Below are 12882 nucleotides of genomic sequence, written 5' to 3' on the forward strand. Positions count from 1 at the left end.
CCAGAGGAAACTGACCTTTTGTGATTTGCAACCCATGGAGGGTGGACTCTTAGACCACGTCTTCTATGACCTGGCAGACCTAGAGAAGTTCCGCTGTGAAGAAGTGTCTCTTTTTCCTGTTCTACTATTTGTTTTAATCTGTTGTCTACTTGAGAGATTTTAACGTCTGGAAAGAACAACAGCAACCCACCTTTTGATTCACTGAAAGAATCAAAAGGTGGGTCTCAGACTAACCTTTAGAGACAAAATGCTCATTGAAGTCTGCACTTGGTTTTATAAGATTATAAGCCACAGAGTTCTAACCACATCAAATTCTGGTTATGAAGATGGAGAAGAAAAATTTTCCTACATGGCTCTATTTTTTAGGGAACTTTTTGTTGCTGTTTTCTATTTGTAGCTTTGAGCATAAATTGTTTATAACGATCTGATTCAAAAGAGAAAATTCAGACCTACAACATTTCACAAAGCTCACATTGGAATCCAAAAGATGCAGAGAATCCCAGCAAAAATCCCGGTGTCCTTGGTGAGGAAGTGCCGCAGAGACCCCGTGGGCTGAGCTCCTGAACCCCCTGCGCCTCCTGGGCGCAGGGCCCTCCCCTGGGAGTGGCTGGACCAGCTCTCCTCCAGTTTCCAGAGGCATGGACACCCTGGGAGCCCCTCTCAAAGGCGAGCCCAAGGCTGCCCCCAGCACGGTCCTCCTGCCCGTGCTCTGCTAGAGAAGAGACTCCACCAGATAAGGCCACAGAGATGCCGGGGCCTTCTCCTAAAACCTCTGAGTGACTGCGCTCTTTTGTTTAGAATGTGGACCTGAACTTTAAAATAATTTTCTGATAAAACATCTTTTCTCATCACAAACACATTCTGTTTCCTGGGTCATTCATCACGTGAAGAACTACCCCCACTGACTCCCGAATCTCTTTGGATTGAAAATTCAGTTTGTGGACCATCGGTACCACGTTGTTAATGCCTAGCTGGCCCAGAGACTTTTGGACCATTTCCCACCGCCTACTTCCATGTGTGGTCCTTTTCATCATGAGGCTCAGTGAAAACATAACTAGAAGGGTAAACTACCCGAAAGAGAAAAATCAGAGACGGAATTCTGAAAGTTCACTGTGAATGATTTTGAATTCTGGAGGCTGAAGCTTCCAAACCTCTTGCTGGCAGTTTCTTGACAGACCCCCTCCATCCGTCCACATCATTAAGGCTTGACTTTGTCTCACATGTATTTTGAAAGAGTTAAATACTGATAACTTGAGAAAGTCCATTACCCACGAGGATTTTCCGCAGCTGGAGTTGTCTCTTCTGCCATCCCCATGCTCATGGCTGGGGTCCGGCAGCCTTGAGGACACAGAGGGTGGCCTTCGGGTTTTGAGAGCCTCACCCTGGCCGTGAGTGATGTACTGTTAGGTGAACACCTCCTCGGTATTTCTGATGCGTTCACTGGTTTTGTTTTCCTTTTGCTGCTCTTTGGGAAAACATGTATCCTTATTCTAAGGCTATAGATGCCTAGAAATTATCCAAAGGAGCAACAAAATTTATTTCATAGAATTAATGATACTCTCTGACTAATATAGGACAAATTTGATTTGCTGATGTTTAGAGAGATGTTAAATTTCAAAAATGTGTTGGTTCCACGTATGGGCCAGCAAGGATGTTGTTTTCTGTTATTGATGTGTTGATGTCCAACCCAGTTCACCAACAAAAACGTTTTCTAAGGAGACAGCACAGAATCCATAAAGAAAACACTTGGGTCCCCCGACTCAGCTCTGAGTCACCCAGTATCTTCTACCAATCAATACGCCTCATTTCCTCACTAATACACTTTAAAAATTCTTCTTACTGTGGTTTGTTTAATCATAGAAACAAGGAGTATATTTGAAAATGGCAGGCAGTTAACCAAATCCAACCTGAAGTGGGTGGGGGAATCCATTTGCAAATCCATTTAGTATCATCTATATTTTGCAATATACATGGTAGTGATCACATAGCATGAGGGGAAACGATGCATACTCTATAAATATTCCTTTAGAGTTAGAATATGTTCCAGATGAAATACAGGGGTTCAGTCAGTTCAGTCGCTCAGTCATGTCCGACTCTTTGCGACCCCATGGACTGCAGCACACCAGGTTTCCCTGTCCATCACCAACTCCCCGAGCTTGCTCAAACTCAGGTCCATCAAGTGGTGATGCCATTGAATACAAGGGTTAGGGTAATTTTTAACATGGTCCTTTTTAAAATGAGTATTCCCAAATGTTTTTGAGATTGGACATGACACTTATCCACACATTATATCTGCCACCTCACATGACACATCCCCACGGTGTATCTGCCAGCTCACCACGGCTTTGCCGAGGTGCAGGGTGACTGCAGCAGGTGTGGGGTTGTGTGTTATGGTGGCGCCAACTCACTGCACTCCTGCTTTTAACGGGCGTCTGGCCACTGCGCACTTCTCCCCCTCCACCCTCTCCAGCCCACTGAGACACAGTGAGTCAGAGTCGCTTCTAAGTTTTGCTGGGGCTTGTTGCTTCACAGCGTATCTTGATAAACTGGCTCTAAGGTAGAAAATTCAAAGCCACTCTCAGCCCCAGCGTGTGCTCCTGGTACTGACTGCCCAGGGTCCATGTCGGCGCAGAACCCACCAATGTCAGGATGTTGGCATCTCAGGGAGGACCCACCAATGTCGGGATGTCGGCATCCCAGCAGGACCCACCAGAACCTTGGGCTTTCTTCTGTGCTGCCCAAGCATCTCTGGGAAATCAATTTAAATGAAATTGCTGTGAACATCTGCTTACAAGTTGGCAACAAGTTGAGAACTCTTAGAAAGCCTAGTCACACAATGGATATCATTATCATGCACGTGGTCGGGCAGTAAATAAAGAAATTCACTTTTAAAAGCAATGCTTAAAATTTAGAAGTAATGAAAAAGTGATATTTTAAAATTATATTTAGGCTTCCCAGGTGGCTCAGTGGTAAAGAACCCACCTGCCAATGCAGGGGGTGGGGACTTGATCCCTGAGTCAGGAAAATCCCCTGGAGGAGGAAACGGCAACCCACTCCAGTGTTCTTGCCTGGAGAATCCCATGGACTATGGAGTCTGGCGGGCTGCAGTCCAGGGGGTCACCACTTAGCAACTAAACACCACCACCAAGACCATCCTCACCTACCCAGCGGCCTGTCAGTTCCGGGAATTCCCAGTCTGTAGCAGGTGTCTTACACCGCCCCCGGGCCCTGCGCACACGCCCCTTTTCGCGTCCCTTCCGCCTGCGGACCTGCAGGGTCCCCAGGCCCCGGGCGGGCCGCTCCCGAGCTCGCCCCCCGCGCTGCCGCAGCCGCGGTTCTAGCCGCTTTCCCTCTTGTTTTCTCCTGTGTCCTTGTGTCTGCTCTCTCTGCAGAAGACCGCCAGCTGGGCTGTCACGGCGCGCGCGCGCTGCAGGACGTGGAGAAGGACGACAACAACAACGACGAGTACGACAACTACGACGAGCTGGTGGCCAAGTCGCTGCTGAACCTCGGCAAGATCGCAGAGGACGCGGCGTACCGCGCGCGCACCGAGTCCGAGATGAACAGCAGCACGTCCCACAGCCTGGAGGACGACAGCGACAAGACGGAGGCCCCCGGCCGCAAGGGCGAGCTCAGCCTGGACCTCGACAGCGACGTGGTCAGGGAGACGGTGGACTCGCTGAAGCTGCTGGCCCAGGGCCACGGCGCCGTGCTGGGGGACCACCCGGGCGACCGCGCCTACGCGGACGCGCTGGCGCCGCCCGACGGCCGGACCTTGAGCTACGGGATGCTGGGCAAGCCGGCCAACAACGGGCTGGCGGACAAGCTGGTGGAGGAGAGCGACGAGGAGGTGTGTCTGAGCAGCCTGGAGTGTCTGCGCAACCAGTGCTTCGACCTGGCGCGCAAGCTGAGCGAAGGCAGCCCCCAGGAGCGGCCGCCCCCGCCCGGCGCCGGCCCGCGCGCGCACGGCCGCCCGGAAGACGACTTCCCGGGCCGGACGCCGGACCGCAGCTACTCGGACATGATGAACCTGATGCGGCTGGAGGAGCAGCTGAGCCCCCGGCCCAGAACGTTCTCCAGCTGTGCCAAGGAGGACGGCGGGTACCGCGAGCGCGACGAAGACGCCGCCTCCGTGACCTCCGACCGGTCGGAGGAGGTGTTTGACATGACCAAGGGCAACCTGACCCTCCTGGAGAAAGCCATCGCCCTGGAGACCGAGAGGGCCAAGGCCATGAGGGAGAAGATGGCGCTGGAGGCAGGCCGGAGGGACAGTCTGCGGTCCTTCGAGGACCAGTCCCCGCGGCCGCTCCCCGGGGAGGAGAGGAAGCCTAAGTCCGCGGACAGCCATGTCAAAAAGCCATACTATGGTAAAGGTAATATTTCTACCTAACGTAAGTGGCCTCATGGAAGCGGGAGCTAGGGCGAAAGCTGTCAGGCGTAGGCTGCCGCTCGAGGAGGCATCTCACTGCGTTGCATCACCAATGCATGCTTCTTGCAGGTGATTCCAGAATTATGCCTCATGGCTATGTCTCCGAAGAGCAAATAAATTATCTGTGTGAGAAGTGCACCAAGCAGCTTAATAACATGATATTTCAGGGGAAGATGCATGTCTTGGAGATCCAGGGTGAGAGCACACGCCCATCACGTGATAGAGAATGTTAGGATGAGTCTGTTTTCTCGCAGAGGAGCCACAGTCCGTGTGGAGTGGCAAGGGTTTACGTGGCAATTAGCCAAGGGGGGTGAAGCGTGCATTTCAAATTTCATTGAGTAGGTGGCGTCATGATTTATGAAAGTGAAAGTGAAGTCGCTCAGTCACGTCTGACTCTTTGCAACCCCATGGACTGTAGCCTACCAGGCTCCTCCATCCATGGGATTTGCCAGGCAAGAGTACTGGAGTGGGCTGCCATTGCCTTCTCCAGGAGATCTTCCCAACCCAGAGTTTGAAGCCGGGTCTTCCGCCTTGTAAGCAGACGCTTTACCATCTGAGCCCCCGGGGAAGTCCTTGATTTATGAAATTATCATCAAATGACAGTTATTGAGGAAAGCTCCCCCCTGGCAAATATCCCTGCTGGAAACTGCACAATAGCCGCAGGATGCCCGCTAACATCCGGCGAGGGCAGTGACACCTCCTTCCTTACCTTAAGGTGGTCGGTTAGTGACGGGAGCCGCGCGTCCCCAGCTGAGACCAATAGTCTCCTTTTAGGGTACCCACCCCTCACTGTTCCCAGCCACCGTGGAAACAGTCGTGCTTTATCAGGAGACACTCAAAACCATCCTCTGTCGTAGCTCCAGCCAGGCTCCCGGTTGTGAAGTGTCTGCACGGGTCTGTAAATTCAGCCACGTGCTGTACGGTTGCCGCACCTAATGTGTGCAGATGTGTGCTTCCAGCCTGAATAGGCAACCTCATGTTTCCGGTAACAGCCATGTTCGCTTTCAGTAGGAAGTGGATTATAATTTGACCTCATGTAGGACCTTGTGAATATTTCAGTTTCAAGACTCTTTCAGAACAAAGTGAGAAGAAACAACTTCAAGAATGAAATTGGTGATTCCTTAAATTCTTCCCTAGTTGTACCAGAAAGTTCTTCTGTCTTGTGTATTGTCCTATTCTTTATGAATATCAGTTCCTTATAATGAGGTTCAGATTTTGCTTTGGAAATCAGTTGCTAGGGCAATGTCACGCAATGAGAACCCAGTTCTTCTGCAGGGTCACAGGTGTGTATTCTCTCGATGGGCATGCACCCCCAGGGGCGCATTGGGCTTTGCTTTAACCGAACTCCCCTGGAGACAGACCTCAGCCAGAGGCCTGCTGGGCCCTGCATGTGCCAGGTGCTTGGGTGCTGACGGCCATTTCAGTAAGGCAGTTGCAGGCCAGACCCTGTGAAGTGCAGGGTATGAAGAAGGGTCCTCTCGTAAAGGCCATGACACGGAGCTCAGGCAGTCGTCAGGCTTGCTTTGGGTGTTGCAAGACCCGGAGATGCAGCGAGTGTGTTTATAATGAGCACAGTCTCTTAGAAATCCGTAGTTGGATAGTTGCGAATCCCAGGTGGCCTAGTGGTGAAGAACTCACATGCTAATACAGGAGACATAAGGGACGAACGTTCGATCCCTGGGTTGGGAACACACTCCAGTGTTCTTGCCTGGAGAACCCCTTGGACAGAAACTCGGTGGTCTACAGGCCACGGGGTCAGAGTCAAACACGACTGAAGAGACTTAACACACACACAGAAACGGAACACTTGGGGAAGCGGTGTCCTTCCCTGCGTACCGGCTCCGGGGACAGACGCGACGGCTTTCTGCAGAGTGTGTTTCAGGCCTGAATCTGGTTGAGAAGGCAGCCACGCGGGCTCCTGCATGCCCGGGGTTCCTGGGCCTGCATTGGCTTCTGTGGTTTCTTTCAACCCAGCAACTTCCTGTAGATTTTCAATCACTTTGTTTTGTTATTGTTGTTGTTTTGTGTTGTTTTGGGGAAGAAGCGGAGTTCAGATCACTTGTTTCCCCTAAATAAACAGGGACAGAATGGAAACAAACAGTAAAATCCCAAAACGGAGATGTGCTTCTTCCCTGAAAGGGGGGCAGGTTGGGGATTGGACTTTCCTGATGACTTCCGCCTCTCCCCAGGTTTTCCACATCCTCCCTCTCTGGCCAAAGCCCAGCTCCATTTCCTGTCAGTGTGTTCCATGTCGCTCCCAAATTTCTTCTGAAGATGTCGTAGTTCTATGCAGAACCAAATGAATAAAGCCGAGGAAGGACACCAGTGTGGGGAGAGAGATGAATGGTCTCCTATTTAAAAAAGCTATCTGCCCTCCTGGGCTTCCCTGGCGGCTCAGAGTAAAGAATCTGCCTGCAGTGCGGGGGACCTGGTTCCATCCCTGGGTCAGGAAGATCCCCTAAGAAGGGACTGTCTGCCCACTCCAGTATTCTCGCCTGGGAGATCCCACAGACAGAGGAGCCTGGCAGGCATGGCCAAGTGTGTATCAACAATCTATGGTCAGCTTCTCTGCTGCTTTATTAAACATGGAGAGAACACTCACACCGATTCTCATCCATACACAATCTTTTCAAAGTGAGTAGCCTTTCCAAAAGCTTGAGCTAAAACAAAAGAAGTTCATCACAAAACTTTTTCCACCTTCTCCTCTAAAGGGTCTACTCCAAAGGGAGGAAGCGAAGGGCTAGATCCAGCACTCAGGTGTTTCTGGATGTGGTTGCAAGGTTTTGGGGTAGATTGTTGGCCTGTTTTGCTTGCTTGGTTGTTTTGCATTTGCTCAAAGATTTGCTTTCAAGATGAATTGGGGTTGGAGAAGGGAGAAACCAAGGAGGCGGGAGTGTTGGCAAAGGCAGAGGTGACCACCCGCCCCCAGGACACAGGCATCCAGAGGAGGGTACACCTGGCGTCTCCAAACCTGCAGTGGCCGGAGCCACTGTGTTCGCACAGATCTGCACTGAGCTTCAGAACACTCAAGATCGTGACATAGTATAATTTGTTAGGAAATCATAAAAACTCATGGAAAAGAGTCACTTAATGATTCCTAATAGTTATAACTTACATTTTTATCCTTTAAAGTCATTTATATCTAGTTCACGATTTTAAATATCTCTAATTTATGATCTTAAATAATATTTTCCTTTGAAACGGTTACTTGCACTTACTATTTTATATTTGCATCCATTCAGTTATACCACTATTATTATGAAATTATTCAAAGGCAATAAAATGCTGAGCCTTTTGGTTGTCAGAGAATCTCAAACTTAAAGATATTTAGAAATTGAAGTCACAGAAGCATAGGTTTAGATATGTCTTCAGAGTTGATTATCTGTAAATAAAGGCAGAAAGTAGCTGACCATTGTATCTCAGACATATCTCTCACTCGTTTAAGAGATTCCAAGACCTGAAAGCTATATCTTAGAGAATAAAATGATAGCTAAACAATAAAAGGAAGGATTTTCATACAAACATAAAAGTGTATATATATATATATATATATATATATTCCTGTGAATCCTATGTCTATTTCAAGTTTGCATAAATGATTAAGAAAAAATCATATAAAAGTTCCTAAATTTTTAAACCAGTCCTCTTTCTTGATATAAAATGAATCCTTCTCCAAAAGTAAAACATCTGTTTTCTAGATGTTTTACTAGAAAAATTACTATTGGCCTGATTAATGCAGTATCAATACAAAAGCATTAAATTCCGAAAGATCTGTTACCTGTAGCTTCCCTGGGCCAGACTTCTAGTAGTCACCATCTATGGTTCATCTGTGCATCTCGTTTTGAAAACTGGTTCAAAAATAGTGTTTCACACACTGGTATGACTATTTGGTCTGGGCTTTATCTTAGAAATAGGTTCTGGGGTTATTTTCTGCTCATTCATGAACTGTGGCCAGTTCTGGTCTGGGGTTAATTTTGTTAGCAATGTCACTGCACTCTGGCATCTGGCGTTCAAGTTCTGACCAAATGTCAGCCCTGCTCCGCCCCAGCGGGCACCACAGCGCCTGCAGGCTGCCTGGAAGCATTGCCTCTTAGTTTGGTGCATGCCCGCACAGCTGTCCAAGCCTTCCTCTGGTTCCAAGCACAGGCGAAGAGATCAAAACAAACGATTGCTCCAGCAGCTTCTGAAACATTTTTGATTGCCCGTCACCTCTGTCAGGTGGGGTCCTGCCATTTCGGTCATTTGCTTGCAGTGCCTTCTAAGAGTTCAGTCTGTCTTGAGAAAAGCACTGAATTTGTGTCCTAAGAACGGTGTTCCAAGAAAAGACATTTCAGTACCAGTAAAATTGTGCAGCTAATGGCGTACACGATCAGAGAATTCAGTAAGAAACTCTGCCGCAGAGTGCTTAAAAGGCGTTACGTTTCCTGGTTGGATATGTCACGAAGCAGTTGCTGAAGGATTATGGAAATGTCTTGTTCTCTGAGAAGGTCACTGTCTCATCATTATTTATGTTGATTTCTTTGAGCAACAACTTATCATGTAACACACGGGAAACAATTAATCAAGAGTTCAGGTAGGGAGAGCCTTTTTTTCTTTAGCATCGAAAGTAAAATATGATTCATGATTACACCGTTTAAGGTAAAAAAAAAAAAAAATCACCTGAAACCAGAGAACGACCCAGGATGTCACAGTGTGTCCCCGACACCTGCTTTATGTCTTTATGTATCAAGGTCTCTTCAGATTGTTAAATAATCACATTTGTCTTCGGTTGGTTGAAAAAAAAAATTCATTCTCTTGACACCTGTTATCACTTTTAGATCCCTCGAGAGCAGAAAAGAAAGAGAGCAAGTGCCCCACCCCCGGGTGTGATGGAACGGGCCACGTAACTGGGCTTTATCCGCATCACCGCAGTCTGTCCGGATGCCCGCACAAAGATAGGGTCCCTCCAGAAAGTAAGTCCGTGTTCACCAACGCCCTGGCGCGCACACACCTGTGCCTCGTCTCTGCATCCTCGCCTGTCATTCCATCTCCGGTCAGCGCCGCCTGACGCGGGCGTGTCCTTGTCCGAGGGGCAGCTCGGCCAGGACCCCGGCTCCCCCCCCCGCCCCCGCAGCGTCCCCTCGGTGGGGTCCCTGCACACCCACCTCGGACCCCAGCTCCACATCAGTGTCGCCTCCCCCCGTGGCCCCCGAGCAGACGGCCTGGTCCTGCCTTCATCTCAGGCTCGCGGCGACCCACGCCAGTCACTTCACTCCTTTCCTCCCCACAGATTGCAGCTCCGAGTCTAGACAGTCTCTGAGACATCCACCCCGCGCCCCCCGGCTCTGACCCCCAAAGAAAAGGGACTCTGAGGTGGCTTTTGCCCAGTTATCTGAGCTTCTCCATCCACGTGAACCAGTATTTATGTGTAACTGCATCCTACTTACCTATTTCATACTGTCCCAACATTTCTACACGATAAAATCTTAAGGAGGTTTAACTCCTTAAGTGGGTTTCGATCTTACAAATCTGTTTGAATTAGTTAGTTTCTAAGAACATGCACTCCATCTATGAAAACAACTAAATTTCTTTTAGAATTGAAATGATGTACCTTTTTTGCTTATCTTTTCTTGACACTTAAACTGTGCCAACTACGAAGGTACAATTAGAACTGATGGCTCAGGGGAAAGGCACATTTTCAGGAATGACTGTGTCGGCCCCTGATTTGGTGTCTTAAGGCGGTGGGGGTTCCCTCGTCCTGTAAGACGCGGTTGCTAGTGGGGACCACTTGTCACCCAGCTGGAGAAGCGGCAGTGGCCAGCTGGTGGTTGAGGGGCCCTTCCGGGGACTTCCCCATCACAGCGGCCAGCTTTGGAGGAGCAGAGAAAGCGGTGCAGCTTAGGGAACTGGTTGAGCTGAGTGTCTTCAGGTGACATATTGGTAGAAACTGCTGTGGCTGCAGGCTTGCAGGTGGCCCCTGGCGACGGGAAGGCCGTGTCTCTCGGAACCGTCCTGCGAGCGAAGGCGCAGGGCTGCGGCCGCAGCGGATTGCAGAGAGGCCGCGCCCGTGTGTTACATGAGCAGAGGCAGCTCGCTTCACCCCGGCCGCTTCCACCCAGCACCCCTGGGTCGGGCACCCGCTCGCACTCATCCAATCCCCAGGACACCCGCAGGGGCATTGGCCCTGTTTTCAGATGAGGAACAGGAAGGCCCGGCGCCGCCTCCTCCCCCGGGAATCGGCTCGGCTCCTGGCGCCCTGAGGATGTGCGGCGCTTTCTGAGCTCCTCCGAGCGGAGAACAGAGCTCAGACCCAAACCCGCCTCTGTCCCAGCCCCGAGCCCAGCTGTCTCCATGGAGACCTGGGCTTGGCGTTGAGGTGCAGTCTGACCAGCTGTGTCGTGGGGCGGGAGACCTGCGCTCTGGGCCTCTCGTCCTCATCTACAAACAAGGCGGTAGGACCCAGCACTAACCCATGAAGAGCAGGGAGCTTCTCTATGCACTGTTCCTTTGAGACATCAAAGTAGAGCGTCCGTTCCCACGGCTGAGCGATCCTCCCGACTCCCCATTCCCCAAGAGCAGTCTAAGGCAGTCTCTTCTGCAGCCTGACCCCGTGTCAGGCCGCACCTGGCTGGGCCTTCTTCACGTGCCGTGGACTCAGCTCTGCCCCAGGGTCACCGTCACTTTCTCGGACACCCACAGGAAGCCGTTTCCAAAGATGGACTCCTACGGGAGTCTTTGCCATGGAAATGACGAAGAGTCAAAGCACTCCATAGAAGCATGTCTCTTTCTACTTTTGACTTGTTAGCTTTTTTGGGCCAGCACACCCTAACCGCTGTCCTGTCCGGTTGAATTCCGTAAAGTAGCCTGTACCCCAGCTTTCAGCACGCCGTGTTAGAGACACGGAGGACTCACGGAGAGGGCCATGAGACACAGCTTTGGTCCAGGAGCCCCCAGCCTGGCTCGGCTGGGGTCGGCCACGTGCCCACCTCACCACCGAGCCCCGGCCCCTGCTGCGGGCCTCAGGACCAGGGCCACCGCGGGCTTCACGCGGGCTATGCTCGGGCCGTCCTGTCTGAGAGGGAACCCTTGATGTTCTCTAAGAGCTGTCGTGACGGTCCACGTGGGAGCCCAGGCAGACGGGAGGTGGTGCCTGAGGGTCTGGTTCAAGGAACGTTCCAGAGACAGGCTGGCAGGACAGGACTGAGAAGGAGAAAGGGAGGGAGGTTGAGAAGATGCCCAGGAGCCTCCCAGGGTCGACGGCGAGTCTCCCCCGATCACCAAGGTGGGGAATCCAGAACAGGGCATGTCCCATAGAGAGTCTGGTGGCCTGGACTTCTCCAGCTGAAGCTGGACGCTGTGTGTGACGTTCCCCACGGGCCGGACGGCCAGCGGGACACCTGGACGAGGTCAGACACACAGTGGGGTGGTCCTCTGGGCAGCGTCAGTAAAACCAGGATGTAGCTGCTCGGAGAGGAGGCTGAAGAGGAGCCCAGCCTGGGAGGTCTGGACACAGGCTTGTAGGACGGGGGGCAGAGGAGGGCACACAGGAGCGGAGACCCCCCAGGGGCAGAGGACGGGGCAGCAGGCGGTTTCTCTGAAAGGCCCACACGTGCAGGGGTGTCTGAGAAAGAAGTCAGGCGGAAGGTGATGCAGAGGGCAGCGAGTTTGCCATGCGAGGCTGGAGCTGACCCCTGAGAGGGAGACTGAGCCCCGGAGGAAGCCGAGAGGCCTGCAGGCACAGGGCAGTGCAGACCCTGTCCCAGGGCAGGCCGGATAAGGAGGAAGGAGCAGGCCTTGGCAGGAGAGGGTGGCCCACCACGCAGGTGGGAGTGGAAGGCGTGTGCCGTCTCCAAGGGAGACTTAGCACTCTATGGGTTCAGTCTCAAAGGGGAGGAGAGGAAGCTGTGTCACGGGGAAGGTTGAGAGCGGTGATGAGCAGGTGATGGGGTGTCAGTGAAGGGCCAAGAAGTGAACCAAGGAGGGCAGGTCGGAGAGCAGGGGCGGGGGGCAGGGCAACGCCCGCTCCCACACAGATGGAGCCTGGACCGCCAGGACAGACAGGGCCGAGGGGGCCGAGGGCCCCACCGGGGGGACGTGGAGGGGCTCCGGGGAAGCGAGGGAGGGTGCCTGAGATGAGAGGGACTGTAGGGAACAGTGACATACAGGGCTCAGGCAGACCATGTTCGCCAGGTGCCAGGGCACCGTCGCCACGGAGGGTTCGCATGCACACTGCATGGTCCCCCGGAGGTCAGGGACCACCGGGCGGGGGCCAGGGCGGGGGTCACGGCACTGCTCACCTCTGGCGGCCCCCACAGTCCAGGGCCGCGATCCGTCAGTGAGGACCAGAAAGGAACGGACAGGCGACAGTCCAGGGCCGTGACCTCCTCGGGGAGGCTCAGGCTGGCTCTCCAGACAGCATGGCCTTCTCTGCTCTGCGGGCCAGTCCCTGCCCCTCCTTCCTGGTCTCCCCTGGG

At 52.2% G+C, this 12882-nt stretch overlaps 1 protein-coding gene across 24 annotated transcripts in view; it reads left to right on the forward strand.

The window, feature by feature from the left end:
• Window positions 1–12882, forward strand: part of MYT1L (myelin transcription factor 1 like) — a 399489-nt gene that overhangs the window by 300838 nt on the left and 85769 nt on the right. For 19 of the 24 annotated variants that reach the window (XM_043452969.1, XM_043452975.1, XM_043452972.1 and 16 more), the window contains 2 exons: window positions 3393–4373; window positions 9247–9381. In XM_043452969.1, the coding sequence (XP_043308904.1) occupies window positions 3393–4373; window positions 9247–9381 (1116 nt within the window). The remainder of the gene's footprint in view (window positions 1–3392; window positions 4374–9246; window positions 9382–12882) is intronic. The other 5 variants (XM_043452970.1, XM_043452993.1, XM_043452992.1 and 2 more) reach the window with 2 other exon arrangements.

The sequence above is a fragment of the Cervus canadensis genome, chromosome 30, assembly GCF_019320065.1.
Source record: "Cervus canadensis isolate Bull #8, Minnesota chromosome 30, ASM1932006v1, whole genome shotgun sequence".
Taxonomy (NCBI): domain Eukaryota; kingdom Metazoa; phylum Chordata; class Mammalia; order Artiodactyla; family Cervidae; genus Cervus; species Cervus canadensis.